Source organism: Limulus polyphemus, unplaced genomic scaffold (genome assembly GCF_000517525.1).
Source record: "Limulus polyphemus unplaced genomic scaffold, Limulus_polyphemus-2.1.2 Scaffold798, whole genome shotgun sequence".
NCBI classification, from domain to species: Eukaryota; Metazoa; Arthropoda; class Merostomata; order Xiphosura; family Limulidae; genus Limulus; species Limulus polyphemus.
The window spans coordinates 354,858-371,191 of NW_013666408.1; the positions used below are offsets into that span (position 1 = coordinate 354,858).

The 16,334-nt window shown below is 37.0% G+C and overlaps 1 protein-coding gene across 3 annotated transcripts in view; it reads right to left on the reverse strand.

The window, feature by feature from the left end:
- Positions 1-15,704, reverse strand: part of LOC106460572 (LIM domain only protein 3-like) — a 21,958-nt gene extending 6,254 nt beyond the window's left edge. For 2 of the 3 annotated variants that reach the window (XM_013920291.2, XM_022387324.1), the window contains exons 1-2: positions 15,498-15,699; positions 321-571 (exon numbers count right to left, since the gene is read on the reverse strand). In XM_013920291.2, coding sequence (XP_013775745.1) covers positions 321-550 — 230 coding nt within the window. In that variant the 5' untranslated portion in view covers positions 551-571; positions 15,498-15,699. Of the gene's footprint in view, positions 1-320; positions 572-15,497 lie in introns of all 3 variants that reach the window. The other variant, XM_022387323.1, reaches the window with a different exon arrangement.
- Positions 15,705-16,334: the final 630 nt, after the last annotated feature.

Genomic DNA, 16,334 nt, shown 5'->3' on the forward strand with positions numbered 1-16,334 from the left:
GCTTCGATTCCCCGCGGTGGACACAGAAGTTAGATCAATGTGATTATGCTCTAAAACACCTAAAATATTGGATCTGCCGGTAGGATAGCGGCAAGTTTACGGACTCACAACTCTAAAATACAGGCTTCGATTCCCCGCGGTGGACACAGAAGTTAGATCAATGTGATTATGCTCTAAAACACCTAAAATATTGGATTTACCTTCATCAGAAGGTTGGTGATTTAAAAAATATTTACTGAACTTAATTTTAATATGATGTTTATCAACTTTAGAAAAACCTGTTCATCTTTTGAAGTTTTTAAACCTCTCTAGGCACTCACCTGAGATAGTCTCTCTTACAGAGGATGAGATTGGCCTTGGTGAAGAGGGTGGAGCCCACCTCTCCAAGTCTACAGTCACAGCAGGTGCACTTAAGACAATCCTCATGCCAGAACTGATCCAACGCTTTTAGCAGATATCTTTCTCGGATAATCTTCTGACAACCAGCGCACTCTGGTGCCGTCCCTGTGTCGACAGGCAGACGCTGTGATATCTCCTGTTTCATATCCATTTCAAGAAAGTCCAAGTATTTCTGGATAAAGTAAAAATCAAAATATATTTAAGTACCAAAATAATCATTTATTCGGGTACTAGAACATAAGATTACACATTTAACTAATAATGAGCTAAAAAGCAGTTAGTAAGTGGTTACGCCTCCAGTGGCACAGCAGTATGTCTACGGACTTACAGCGCTAGAAACCGGGTTTCGATGCACGTGGTGGGCAGAACACAGATAGCCTATTGTGTAGCTTTGTGCTTAATTACAAACACACAAACCTTAATTTTGAAATGTTAGACAAGATTAAAGGGAAGGTATCTAGTCAACACCACCCACCGCCAACATTTTCAAGCTAAAGACGCAGTATAACTGTTCGTTGATCAAGATGTGGGTAAACTTACATAATGGAAAAGATGATCCAAAATTTTGTAATGCTGCAATTATTAACTAAAGCTGAAAACTTTTATACCAAATTACTACAACCCGATACAGTCGCTGTCTAAAATAATTCTCCGTTGAAATTACTGTGAATATATTTCTCGAAAATTCTGACAAACAACTTCAGCTTTCTTGGGCAACTGATAAGAAATTCTTAAGTTTTTTTTTTCAGGGGGCTTCTGGAGACAGATATAGATTCTCAAACATTACATGCATGATTTACTAAAATGTCTCGTCAGAAAACAAGTTTTCAACATACTCTGCATACACAACCATCCATTACGTGTACACAAAAAATGGTGATATTTCGTACTCCAAAGTGCACTTCCGGGAAGTATAAATGAAATATTTGATTCCCGTCTCTCACTTCATAAAATGCCTTTAGGGACGCAATCAAAACAACGGACAGAGAAGGTCAAGAGAGGACGAAAATGAGAAGAGTTGATGTACTTGCCGCAGCAAGGCAATGATTTCCAACAACTTAGCCAGACTGACCATAAATTTCCGTAAGGCCTTGGAGTACACTGCACGAAGTCAATATCTTTTCATATTACTTCCAGTTCCTCTTGGTATGCTGGAAATGAACAGGTTTTGCAGCCTAAAGGCGGGGAGATGCTTCGGCTTGATACTAGCGGTAATATAAGGCTACCACCGAAATTGGTTCTGTCAAGAACACTTTGTCAAGCTAGCAGAGTGATTTTCCTCTTGCTGCCAACTTATGTGACACATTGATTAGACTTGATTTAACATCCGTTGTCGATTGTTTCTCGCACGGTAAGCTTCTATAAGCTAAAACAAAAATTATATACTCCCAACTATATATAATGTTCTAGCCAGGGCTTCTGTTTTGAATTATATTATCATCATGTCTACAGAATCTGTCATCCTGTCATTGTTGTTTCAAAAGGGGAAATCGAGCTAATTTAAGTTCTATTAAACTTCTCGTGTATTTGAAACACTGTATTCCTCCAACAACATGCTTGTATACATACAACGTTTGGGAAGGTAGTAACGCTAAAAAATATGATTAATCACCCTTTTCAGAGCTAGAATATATATTTCTGTGCAAACGCTTATCGAAATTGGTTTATGAAAACGTAAAAGCGTACAATGTTAGTTGAATTTTTAAAGTCCAAAATATTGCAAGTGAAATTAAACTTTGGTGACAACATGGAGTAATGGCATATTAGCATAAAATCAAGGTTACTATTGCTTGAATATGTTCTGTTAACTTACTTCTTTCTTTCTTCTTTGCAAGCCTTATTATATTACATGAAAGTAAATATAAATGTTATGTTGCCAGTAGATCGATTAGCTACTGTATTTGACTCTTGAAATCAATGCGATTCAAAATAGGAATGTATCTAACAGTGATTTACCAGAGTCTTTAGGTTTATTTTTTCTTAAATTCAGAGACCGATAATTTTATTAGAATAATAGGTTTGTATTTACTGTTGTTATTCAGTATAATTCAGAGGACTTGGTTTTACAAGCAATATTTTTATTAGGCCTATAACAATCAAATCTTTTTTTCAAACACAATCGTCTTGCACTTATTACAAGGAATGAGTTAGCACTACCGGTGTGAAACCTTAACAAAGACTGTCAAGTACGTTATTGTGCTTACTCTTGATGTGGTACTCTGATAGTTCTGCAACATAGCACACAAAGGGAATTTTTGGATATCTCTGTGTAAACAATCGTGACTGATTGTCTACAACTCTCAGTATTCAAAATAGACTGAAGGCATTCTAGGCATGAGTTCGTAACATTTGTAGGTGCTTATAAACTAAAACACGGCTCTGGGTTAGGCCAAACAAACAATAATAATATAAACCCCTTATTTAGTATTTGTTACAAGTGTGAGTTACCAGTAAAAAATTGTATTAGTATTGCCTAAATAATATTCTGTATACTCTACTATAGAACACGTGCATTAAAAGACTTTTTAATTTTTATGTGTTATCATGCAGAAACAGAGGTGGTTAAGACTAATGAAGCATTCACCGAAACGTAACAAATCATTACCGCATTTTTCGATCTGAATTATTCAGTATTCATTTTCAAATCACTACTTTCGTACGTGCGTAATCAACATTAAACGTATTTCTCAATCCTCCGAACCACGGCTAAGCACGATTTGATCACGATAACATCATAGGATTAAACTGACTGCGCTGAAACAGCTAGGTATACAACAGTCTTATGCTGTATAGTGTCAACAAGAGACCTGTCTAGCATGTGTGCCGAGCTTGATTTATCAGAACAGGAAGGGTACGTGTTTAAAGAGTTTTGATGATAAGGTTCAGTTAACTTTGTCTCCCACTAATCTCTAAAACCATACAATGTATTTGTCTTTCACGTTTTCTTGTCGTGTTAGATTATTATGAATTTATTGTACGGAGGGATTAATGCGAATTTATTCACGCGTCTATCACATAAAATTCGCGAATAACCAGATTATATCGAAAATACCAGTAATCTTCAATATAAAAAAAACATATATATATATAGTATGTTACAACATTCAAACCATTCCCAAGTTGTATCAATTACCCTGCAATATCATGGCTATAAATAATATGGTTATAAGTATTTGACTGTTCACATGAGCGCTAGGGATTTCATTGTTCTCGCACACTAGATGAATTATGGAAAGTAACCAGGAAGGAGTGGTGTGTTTTGGAAATGAAAAACTCACGACGAGTCATTTTACAATGGAAACTGTGCTGCAGAGCTATTGTCAAGAATACGGTTATCAGATAGAGTATGACTGGACGTGGCGATGTGGATTGTAACGACGTTGTGAGGCTCCAAAACCATATAAGATAAAGTACTCGACCCTTTTATTATTATCAAAATTCTACACAACTCTAAAATCTTAATGCTTACAACTGTTAGGCTTCTTTAAAATGGTATACTATTCAACACAATCAGAGAATAAAATTAACCTAGCTTGATACACAATCACCTTCTTCTCCTTTTTCTACAAACCTACTTTAATCAACTGTATTAATCCTAACACTTTAGAATATACGAATAGTTGTACCAATATAATTGCATTTAGAAACAATCAAGCTACGGTTCAACCTGAATTATATTCAATGAGACTAATGTGATGTATTTAGCTGCGTTCATACCAAAAACCCAATTGATAAAAAAACAGCGATAATTTTGATGACGAGAAACCCACTTTGAGACTAATAATGCTTGGAGACGGCTTGAATGGGTAATGAAGAGAAACTTTAATATAAGTTTAACATAACAGCAAATGTACAACGTTTCGACAAAACACTATGTCGAATGTATATGATAAATGAGCTTGACGATAACAAACAGCCTGTTGTTCTACTTGAAATTAACCTCAAAGTCTTCTTTTCCATTCTCGTGAATGACACTTAGTGGATTGTTACTAAGATTTCATATAACATAATAGTGAAAGGGGCAGACAGCTTTCTTGCAGATGGTGGTGTAAGCGCGGTAACAAGATAGTTAATCAGACCGGGTATGACCACCAAGGCAAAACGCATCTATATTTGTAATTCAATTACTACTTGTCCCGACTTTCTCTAAATATAATAACAATAAGTAACTTGCGGTGCCATAATACTTTCCTGGATATATGAGATTCAGGTTATAACGTACATCAATATTGATTCGTATGGTACGAAATACTCCTTTACACTTCTGTGGAACACAACATCGAGAAAGAATTATATTACATTACGAGTTCAAATAACGCATACACATTATAATATCGCATAGAAATAGTGATAAAGAGATGAAAGAACGATGCTGTCAGATAAAATATAAGTTTCTTTCGTCTTCAGTCAAGCAGCTAACAAAAAAAAGTAGTTTAAAATGATAGTAACAGTATTACCCCGAACTTCGGAAACCGGTATTAGGTTTTCAGCACGTTTTTTCACTTAACTCTATTGAATAACTGGTAGTGTTATTCAAATATTTCAAGGTCTGTCTTTCAGGTTTTCAATCTTACAGTCTGAAAATGTCGTCAATCCTCCACAGTTTTATTGTAATATAATAAAGATTTTCACTTAAAACACAGCAGATTAATTAAAATAGACTCGTCAGTAGATTTTATCTTTTATTATATGCAAGTATTTTGTGTATTTCGTTCAAACTCTACTGCACTGAACTAAGGTATTAGACTAAGGATTTAGTGACCACGCACAAATGTCACACATAATCAAGTGAACTTCTTTCACATGATCGTCAGAACATCAACCCTAGAACTGCTACAACTACGCATACCATCAACCCTAGAACTGCTATAACTACGCATACCATCAACCCTAGAACTGCTACAACTACACTTACCATCAACCCTAGAACTGCTACAATACACTTAACATCAACCCTAGAACTGTTACAACTACACTTACCATCAACCCTAGAACTGTTACAACTACACTTACCATCAACCCTAGATCTGCTACAACTACGCATACCATCAACCCTAGAACTGCTACAACTACACATACCATCAACCCTAGAACTGCTACAATACACTTAACATCAACCCTAGAACTGTTACAACTACACTTACCATCAACCCTAGAACTGCTACAACTACACTTACCATCAACCCTAGAACTGCTACAACTACGCATACCATCAACCCTAGAACTGCTACAACTACACATACCATCAAACCTAGAACTGCTACAACTACGCATACCATCAACCATAGAACTGCTACAACTACGCATACCATCAACCCTAGAACTGCTACAACTACACTTACCAAACGTGGAAGTTTATCTCAATGCAGAAGTATAATTTGGTTCAGAAATTATTGGTAATGAGATTAGGAAAGATTTCTACACGCACTTGCGTGTATATGTCTGCGGGCACATACACACATCACCAAACAGATGTCAATACTTATCTACTTCCTGAAACAAAACCTTTGATATCACTTAACATTAACAGCGTCTTTTTTTAGTATTTCTTTGACAATTTGAGTCTGTTTGTTTGTAATTAAGCACAAAGCTACACAATGGGCTATCTGTGCTCTGCCCACCACGGGTATCGAAACCCGGATTCTAGCGTTGTAAGTCCGCAGACACACCGCTGTGCCACTGGGGGGGGGGCAACAGTTTGAGTCAATGGTGCGCAAACCCTTCTAGAAATACGTTTTGTTGCCCCCCTCCTGCACCATGTATAACCTATTTGTATATAAACTGTACATGTCATTTTCTCGTGTTAATTTTTGTTACTACATTACTTAATAGTAGTAATATTTGTGCAGTAGTTTTAAACCTTTTATATTTTTATATCTGTATTTTCAGTTATAATTCCTATGCTTCTATAGTTATAGTAGCCCCCTCTCCCTTTATCGGTGGCGTGTCACACTGTTTGCGAACCACTGGTCTAGATTTTTAAAGACAAAACGATCAATGAAAATTTAAAGCTCCTTACAGACTTCTTGAATTTTGTATAACGCTGAATAACGTTCAGTACAACGTAAAAATATTACCTAGGTAAATATCCTGATAAATGTACAAAAACTTAGTAAGTTTATACAAGAGGGAATCCTCAATAGCCGCGGCACTTGAAATTATTTTAGGCAGGATTAAAGTAAATTAATCTACGAGATCTTTTTTCCCCCTTTCTATTAGCTATATTTTTGTACGCCAGCAATACCAAGTGTGGGGCGCGCGTATACCCGATTCGATTTTATTACTCATCAGGATCTTTACCACCCTACCCTTAAATTAAAATTATTTTAGGCCAGATTAGAGTAAATTATCTATGAGACCTTTGGCGTAGTCAAGTGCATCTATCGAAAGGGTCTGACCTCCTGGGTCCAAAACTTTAATTAGATCTCAAATCGGTCAAGAGATGACGGAGCTATGAGCTAAAAGTGTGTACTTGAAAAAAAAAACTCAGAACCATTCTACGAGCCGCTATGCAGCAGCTAAAAAAGGGAATTAGATTAATTGGTATTTTATTAACTCATATAACTTCCATTCAACGCCTTTTAATCTAAAGTACGATAAACTAGTCGTTTGTGTTTTTGTATGTTGGATAATGTGTGAAATCTGTATAAATACAAGAGTTAAAAATTGTTGGGTAATGTGTGAAATCTGTATAAATACAAGAGTTAAAAATACACTGAATGTGCAAAACTTGACCAAAAACAACAAAAACTAAATTGCATCAGAGAAGCTTCCAGTGGAATAGTGCCATGTCTGCAAATTTACAACGCTAGAAATCGGGTTTCGATACCCGTGGTGAGAAGAGCACAGATAGCCCATTGTGTAACTTTGTGCTTAACTTCAAACAAAGCATCAGAGAAATCTCAGAGAGCAAAATAAAGTAGTCAATACATGAAATTTGTCAATACTTAGTGAAAGTTCACAATTGCAGAGTTAAGGAAAACAAAGACAGCTGTAAACCTCACAAATAACTCATTTGTTACTACTTTGACACCTTATGATGCCATTATACACGAAACCGGGGAGCACGCGCCCTCACAATTTTGACCATCTTTTAATGAGGAATAGACTTGTGAATACAATCGTCACGGTCAACATCGCAAATAAAGTACCCTCTCCCCTTTCCACAAGTTTAAATACGTTCCCCCGCCTATGCTCAATCGTGTAAGTAAAATAAGCTCAATCGCAAAGAGTCACTTATAACACACTTTTTAAAAAAAAATCTACATATGTTATAATATTTTCTCTTGGTACAAGCTAAATTATTCTAGGGATGGTGTAGAAAAATATAAATTTAGAAACGTATTAACCGTAACAAGTACATTAAAAAAATAGGCTGATTTCAAAAGGTTTTGAATTCATCTGGGGCTTTGCAGTAAACACAAGTTAATCGATTCATCTGAAAATACTACATCACCAAGGAATTTACGTTGTTATATATATATCTTGATTCATTTTCTCTACAACTACAGGACTAGTATCTTAAAGAAACATACCAGGGTCCCATTTATTGTGTCCCTGACAGCTGTCTGCTGTAAGGAAGGTTAGAAATGTGAAAATCCCCACCGGAAAAATAACATCTTGGAAAGAAGTCTATTATTTGTGCCAGGTTTGACTGTTGAAGGGTGGGCTGAAGCTTATCCGAGCGACTAGAGTTGCGAAACCAGCCGGAAACCATCAGACTGAAAGATTACTGAAGCGCTGATCATGCTCAACGTGAGCGCGTAATAAGGTAGTGCGCTGTAAAAGCTATACAGGTTAAGTCACAAGCTGGTAGGGGATTGCGGGAGAGACGAGGCGAGCGCGAGTAAAATGATTGAGTACATATTCTCCCGTCAAAATCGCGAAGAATCTGGCACAGCGAAAGACCAATGAATAGTATTAGATCTCTAGTCAGCCTGTTATCGTGCTGGCCACGCGCCACCTCGGGGGGCGCGTTCCTCGCAAGCAGCCAGGCGCGAGTGCACTGTAGAAAGCGGGTGGTGTATTCGGTAGCTACACGGCGACACTCCCGTGCTGTTGATCACCACAAGCGCAGATAATTCACGTTTCAGGGCGGAGGGCCAAAGTAAATAATCGGCAGTTAACTCGCCTGGGCTGTCATGTGCAGCTTGCTATATACCACCTATTATTAAAGCCGACCCACTGATGGAAAAAAAGGATAGGAAACCGATTAGACAACTGGAAGCAAATCTGGGAAGCATCTGAGTAAACGAAACTCTGACTCATTCCGTTATGGAAAACTGATTTTCGCACGTGAGAAGTAATGCACTGAAAGTCATTTTAATGCCATATTTGCCTAAGTCGCTGCTGTTTTTCTCACGGTAATTCTTTTAAGGGCTAAACAACCATGTGTCTCGTCATCCCCCGGGGGCAGCTAATACAAGTTACGCTAGTCGTGGTGTATAGTTGTTTTACTAAAACATCTGAACACTGGTTTGAGAATACATCATAAGATGAGAACAGGAGTGAAATATAGGAAACAGCATACGGTTCCACCTTCCTCGTATAACACCAGCCACTGGGTACTTCATCTACCAGGACAAGGAAGAACTTTCCTTTGTCCTCTATCCACACAGTGTCAGGCAAATTATTCATCCCGTTTACAGCAGCTTTGTAAATCGTGGAGACGAAAAAACACTCATTTTGAACGTTCTTACACCATTGTTGTACACCAAAGTGAACTTTCAAACATAGCAGAGTGAACGTGAACTGTTTGTTTCTTTTTAATTTCGCGCAAAGTCACACGAAGGCTATCTGCGTTAGCCGTCCCTAATTTAGCAGTGAAAGACAAGAGGGAAGGCAGCTACTCATCACTACCCACCGCCAACTCTTGTACTACTCTTTTACCAACGTCACATTATAATGCCTTCACGGCTGAAAGGGCGAGCATGTTTAGTGGGTCGGAGAGTCGAACCCTCGACCCTCAGATGCGAATCAAGCGCCCGAACCATCTGGCCATACTGAGCCACGTGAACTCTGTAATAATTGACCAGCCAACACCCGGAGTCTTAGCTATTTATACATCAAACTGCTTGTGGGTCCATGATTTTGTTGACTGTGGGTTTTCATAAAAACACCATCAACACTGTGGCCACTAATTATTGCCCGGGTCCGTAAAGTTGGTAATTTGAGGGCTGAGCTAAGTGTTCCTCGTCAGGTATGATGGCACTCGTAGTAAATTGTTACACTGCACGTAAAGATGTAATCATCAGACACATTTTATCATTAATGACCTCAAATATCATTCGGCAGCGCCACACAGTGGAATGATACAAGTGAGCTCCGTTGACTTTACTATTGGTAACATGTGCATAATATGGATTACTCGTAACATAATCAGTTAAGTTGTATTCAAAGTTTTTGATAGCCTAGATTCTACCATTGATGTTTTGCTAACTGACAGGTTGCGTAAAAGGGACAAATCACAAGATTTCTGACATCAATATCCATGATGAAAAATCCCTCCAGCTTAATTGCTTAAGATAGGGAAATGTTGCAATAGTTAGCAATAATCATATTGGTAAACACGTGGCAGTAACACGAACGTTTCCTTAATGCATAGTAAATCCCCTTATTATTAACTTAGTTGAATTGAACGTTTGTTTAACAAACTTGTTGTATTTGACATGTACCTCTACCCCTCCCCTCCCCCAAAAAGGTTTGGTTTGTTTGTTTTGAATTTCGCGCAAAGCTACACGAGGGCTATCTGCGCTAGCCGTCCCTAATTTAGCAGTGTAAGACTAGAGGGAAGGCAGCTAGTCATAACCACTCACCGCCAACTCTTTAAACACCCCCCCCCCAAAAGAAAAATATACAATATCCTTTCAAAGAGAAAACAACAATAAACAGTGTATATAAAAAAGACGTTTTCAATGTGCCAATAGTATCTAGTTGTACTTTTATTATTTCCTCGGCTCAGATCGAACCCAACGCCTCTCGCATCCTAAGCACGTGCTGTACCAACTCATATTACCACAACACCACAAATGACATAGCAACTCGGTGAATTTGCTTATAGTGAGCACCATAAGTATTTTTTATTTTATTTTTACGAAGTGTCTAGACATATCCGACACAAAAGAAAAGCAGTTATAAACATTTAAATCATGGATAACATATTTTTAATACGAAGCATTTCCAAAAAACGCTGGTTATCACAGTCTGAACGTCGGTGTCAACCAAGAGTTTATTATTTTTTGTCTGTTTGAAATTTGACCAGACCTAATTCAACGTGCTAAGTTTGGCTTTCTGCCAGTTGTAGGTTGCAACTGTTACTCACTAACTTTTTTAATATGGTCTTTCAATATGTTTGTTCTCCTGAATTCCAGGATAAAACGGTGCAGTTTTACGTAAAATAAGTCGATATATCCTCACATTTCTGTATTGGTTCTTCTCAGAATATCCAAACTTTCAACCGATGTAACTCACAAGTACAAATATTTGTAAATTAAAAAACAATCGTATCCAAGTATTACTCGTAATATTGTGTAGAATTTGTCTTCAGACGTCAGGATAACTATTAAAAGTTTAAAATTAAATGTTCCAATTGTGTTTTTCGGTACATCTGAATCACATTTTACCCCACCAACCCAATAAATGCGAAAAATAACAATTGATGTTTTGGCTGAGTTTTCAAATCAATCTGAAGCAACCCAAATGTTTAATATTTAATTAGATAATGCATTCAAGATGAACTTTTCTTATGACCACGGCCTAGTATCACATCAACTACAACACATCCGATGACTAAAATCAAATTATTGACCTCTCTCATCCACGGAGAGGTGACATGCATGCATATCAAGGCCTGACTTTACACTGGAAGATAATGACTCCAAAAGTCACCCGGTGGTGGGACAGCGTTAAGTCTACAGATTTACAACGCCAAAATCAGGGTTTCGATTCCCCTAGGTGGACACAGCAGATAGCCCGATGTGCTATAACTCCCCCCCCCCCCACCACACACACACAGGACCCCAGAATTTAACAGATTTAAAAATACGCGACTAATTTGTTTTTTCAATAGTTCATGTCAACATACAAAAGCATTTTAAAGACAATTCCATAAGATGCACACATACACAAGTTATATTCCTCTCCTCCTACTAATATTGCTGTAAGTAATAACAGGCCACTGCACTGAAGCTAAGAATAAAGTGCCTTCAAAGTGTATAAAATGAATTCATCCATGAGGTCAAACATAAATAGTCCATTAGCCGTACTTTTATGACATTTTACGATGGTTATATCAGTTAGGCTCACTGGAATGCATTTGTGTGATCTACAAAAGCACTGTTTCATGTTTTAGTAGAACAGAAAGCCATGAACATTATTCAGTCAAACAATCGTTGATTGCTTTACTAGGCAATGCTGCTATGTGAACTCGGAGTAAATAGCTTCTGCTCCTTTTGCTCTTAAGTAGTCTGCGGTCTATTAAAGATGAAGTAACATGAAGAATTACGGTTCACGTGGCATCTTGCACTTAGCCTTCATATATGGACTCTGAAACCATCTGTCCTCCACCAATGCATTACCAATAGGTCAGCTTTGGCCTGATGAGAATAACGACAAAGGCTGATGACATCGAGGCTTGGTCAGCTAAAAGCTATCGGCATTCGTCCTTTTTGCAGAAAGCCAGCCACTAATGCAAGCCTTTTGAGCTAATAAGATAACATCCATCGGGTTGGAGACAGTTACTACAAGCTGTTTTCATCCCGTCTATCCCCCACCCCCATCTTTAGCCCTTGCCACATTAAGACCACTTAAAGAGACAATTCCATTAGAGAAAAGCAGAGCCGAGTCCTAAAAGCGTGCCGCGTCGCACATCTATCTAAAAGGTCTATAGTGCACACGCTGTTGTATATTGTCCAGTAAGAGCACAAAGTGCACCTGCATGCGGCTCGCGCTCCTCACGCACCCACCTGAATCGTTCTGGTTGGCTACAGTAAAAGCTACAAAACCTGAAACCTTCAGTAAGAAATCATGCACTCAGTTAGCTAATTCGAACAATGGATTAGCAGGCATAAGAATATTAAGTGCTCATACACCAAGAGATTCCGTTTGAGGCAAACTCATGTCATGTCACGTGTACATCAAATGCAAATAACTATCATAACTACTAGGCTTTATGAAATCGCGAATCTACTGTACCTGATACTTCGTGTTTGAAGTGCATAAATGTGTTGTTAGACTATTATATATACAAGATATTAACTTAAGTGTCGCTAGACTATTATATATGACATTAAATTCCAGAACCTGACCTGCCTGAGCAATATCAAAACGTTTCACTGTAAAATGTTTTGGGAATCCTCTGTAGAACATGTTTTTTCATTAGTTGTCTTTGCACAGTATTCGTTAAATTCGTGAGTTTGGCATCTATACTAACATTTAGGCATGTAATATATCATTATAAGCGATGTATAACAGAAGTCCCTACAAGTCACTATTACATGTCTATTGCATAACAAATATTTTGTCACTGTTTTGCTCCATGTGACATCATAACCAACAGTTCTGAAAGTAGCAGTACCTTCCAGGAGATGGCGGCACCGCATCATAATCAAAATATATTATCATAAGGTTTAAATATCTCAAATAAGAATCTTATTTTTAATTCTGGCTAAAGTTAAAAGACTAGCATTTCCAGAGCGTCCTGAACAATTACAGTTACTATAGGAACACACAGAAATTCGCACTTAGTATAAGTGGCATGCACTCAATGCAAATTATATGGATATTTTTTTAAAATCAACGTTAATAGTTTTGCTACTTTCGTCCGTTTCTTTTACATTTTGCGCAAAGCCACTTGAAGACTATCCGTCCTTAATTTAGCAGTGATAAGCGAGAAGGAAGGTTGCTAGTCAATACCATCCGCCACCAACTTTTACTAACGAGTAGTGGGACTTATTGCCACATAATGGCTGAAAGGGAGAGTATGTTTGATGACGGTGATTCGAACCCCGACCCACAGATTGCGAGTCGTGTGCCCTAATCACTAGGCCCAATATTTTTTATTATGGCGTTATAATCTCACTTCGATCATATTATTTTTAGAAAATACAAAAACAAAATAACCTATTATATATGTGTGTGTGTTACATAAAAAAGTACGTGAACTTCTTTATCTATTACACAATTAACTACTAAATGTTTTTGACATGTTTATCGACAGTTTCTTACACTGAGAGCTCAAAACTTATATTACACACATTACACTCTGGAAAATTGAATATGTGTAAATCTTAAACTTTGACAAAAATATACGATTATTAACTCTAAGTCGTAATTAACTTTTTTTAGATTTACTTAACTATAATATATCCAGTAATGACATATAAATTGCACGGAGTAATGCATTAAAACTTGTAAGTAACTGTTTGAGACAATAAAGCACCTATGTCTCGCCTTCTTAGCACATGTAAGTTTATGGACTTACAACGCTAGAATACAGGATTTGATTCCTAATGGTGAACAGAGCGCAGATAACCCACTGCACTAAAACGTACAAACAAATAAACCCTAGAATTTTCAATAATAACCTAGTGCACAGAACACAGATTTTCTAAATATACTTCCACCCCAAAACTACCCAAGTTCATAATACACATTTCTTTTTCTCCTGTAGCTAAAAAAACTTCTTAATAAACTCCAAAACTACCCAAGTTCATAATAAACATTTCTTTTTCTCCTGTAGCTAAAAAAACTCTTCTTAATAAACTCCAAAACTACCCAAGTTCATAATAAACATTTCTTTTTCTCCTGTAGCTAAAAAAACTTTTTGATAAACCCAAAAACTACCCAAGTTCATAAAACACATTTCTTTTTCTCCTATAGCTAAAAAAACTTTTTAATAAACCCCAAAACTACCCAAGTTCATAATATACATTTCTTTTTCTCCTGTAGCTAAAAAAAACTCTTCTTAATAAACTCCAAAACTACCCAAGTTCAGAATATCTTTTCTACAAAAAAGAAACAATTTAAACATTTTAAAGTACAGAATTTCAAAGGTAAGAAAACGATTTTCAGTATTTTTCACATCAGCTACGTAGTTGATAAATCTTTTATGTGTTAATTTATTCTTCTTGTATTTGCTTATCATTACCAATGTTATTAGCACGACTTTCTTAAAACTGGTTCATAGACAACTTTATGGAGAGTAATAACTATAACTTGTAAACAAAAGAAAAAAGCTAGTTTCATGCTAAAACATTCACATTTACTGAACAGACATCGATCGCTCCTATACACACACCCTAGAACTAGTTAGGTAAATACGTTTCCTTAATACGCTTAATTACTGTACAAACATCGGTCCTATACACACACTCTAGAATTAATTAGGTAAATATGTCTCCTTAATATGCTTAATTACTGAACAGACATCGGTCCTATACACACACACCCTAGAACTAGTTAGGAAAATATGTCTCCTTAATACGCTTAATTACTGAACAAACATCGGTCCTATATACACACACACACACACACACACACTAGAACTAGTAAGGTAAATATTTCTCCTTAATACGCTGAATTACTGAACAGACATCGCTCCTCACACGCACCCTAGAACTAGTTAGGTAAATATGTCTCCTTAATACACTCAATTACTGAACAGACATTGCTTTTCACACACACTCTATAACTAGCACGTAAAGATGTCATTTTAATACACCCAGTAAGCATCGTTCCTTCATACCCCTTGGAACACGCTAGGTACACACATTTTTGTTAAATACACCCGTTTTCTAACTTTTTGTCGTTTCTCCACGCATCTTAGAACCGGAATATCAAGAGCTATATTTCTGTAAGGGTTAACAACTTAAAATGCAGAAAAAGTCTGATAACCATTTGTCATTGAATCGTGCACCTAATGTATTGTCAGGAAATGATCGTTATCTTCAACTCAACCCAATGGCGAGCAACCAGATGTTATAATGTTGTCCCAATCTAATAGTAACATTAGCACCACATTAAAAAGAGGAAGACTCGTTGTAAACTTTAAAGATATTACTAGAAAGTAACCTGGATTTCTTATTAATAAAAACACTCACGTTTTGCTTGGCTTTGTTCTCTGCTATAATAGTATTAGTATTACAGAAAGGTTTCACAGTACTGCCACCACCGCAGCTTTACAGCCGATGTTGTGCTACCGACAGTCGCTACTGAGAGAGAAATTCAGCAGAGACACTACACATACACAATTCCTTCTCCTCAGTAAGAAAACTCGTTGTCGACTGAGCAGGCGATTTACTCAGACAGCGCTCACAGCAACCCCAGAGCAGTTTGTCTGACGTCATAACGGTTCTACCAATCGTCAGTGTGAACGTGCGGTGGTACAGGAAAACCTGCTCACGTGACCTACAGTACGCAAGAGAAATGACCACCTTATTAAGCTGTAGAGAAAATAAAAAGAGATAGATTTATCACGCTGAATATGACGAAATAGACAGAAAGAATCAATTGCACTTACAAGTAGATTGATATATCTACGTCAAAATATCATTGTAATTCGAATCCTTAATCACTCTCAAAATCGCCTTCGTTTTACTGTGTGAATAAAACAATGTCATAGAAAAGAATCTACAGTATCCTTTATTGAAAAAAAAATCAGTTGTTAAATGATGCAAGATATAATGGGTCTTCAGTCTGTAGAGTTATACAAGGACCCGAATGTTAACTAACCTTTATTAACACTGCAAGACGTTACAAGCCTGAAATATAATCTTCTTTTCTTTGTAATGACGTCATACAGTTAAGCTTTTCACTTACGACCTATTCTTTAATGGGCTTTACTTATTTTATTCGTCCCTGTGTCGAAGCGATTAATAACGAAATATCACTACTGTTAATCTGATAGACAGTTACAGGCATGTGTGTGATAAGGTCAT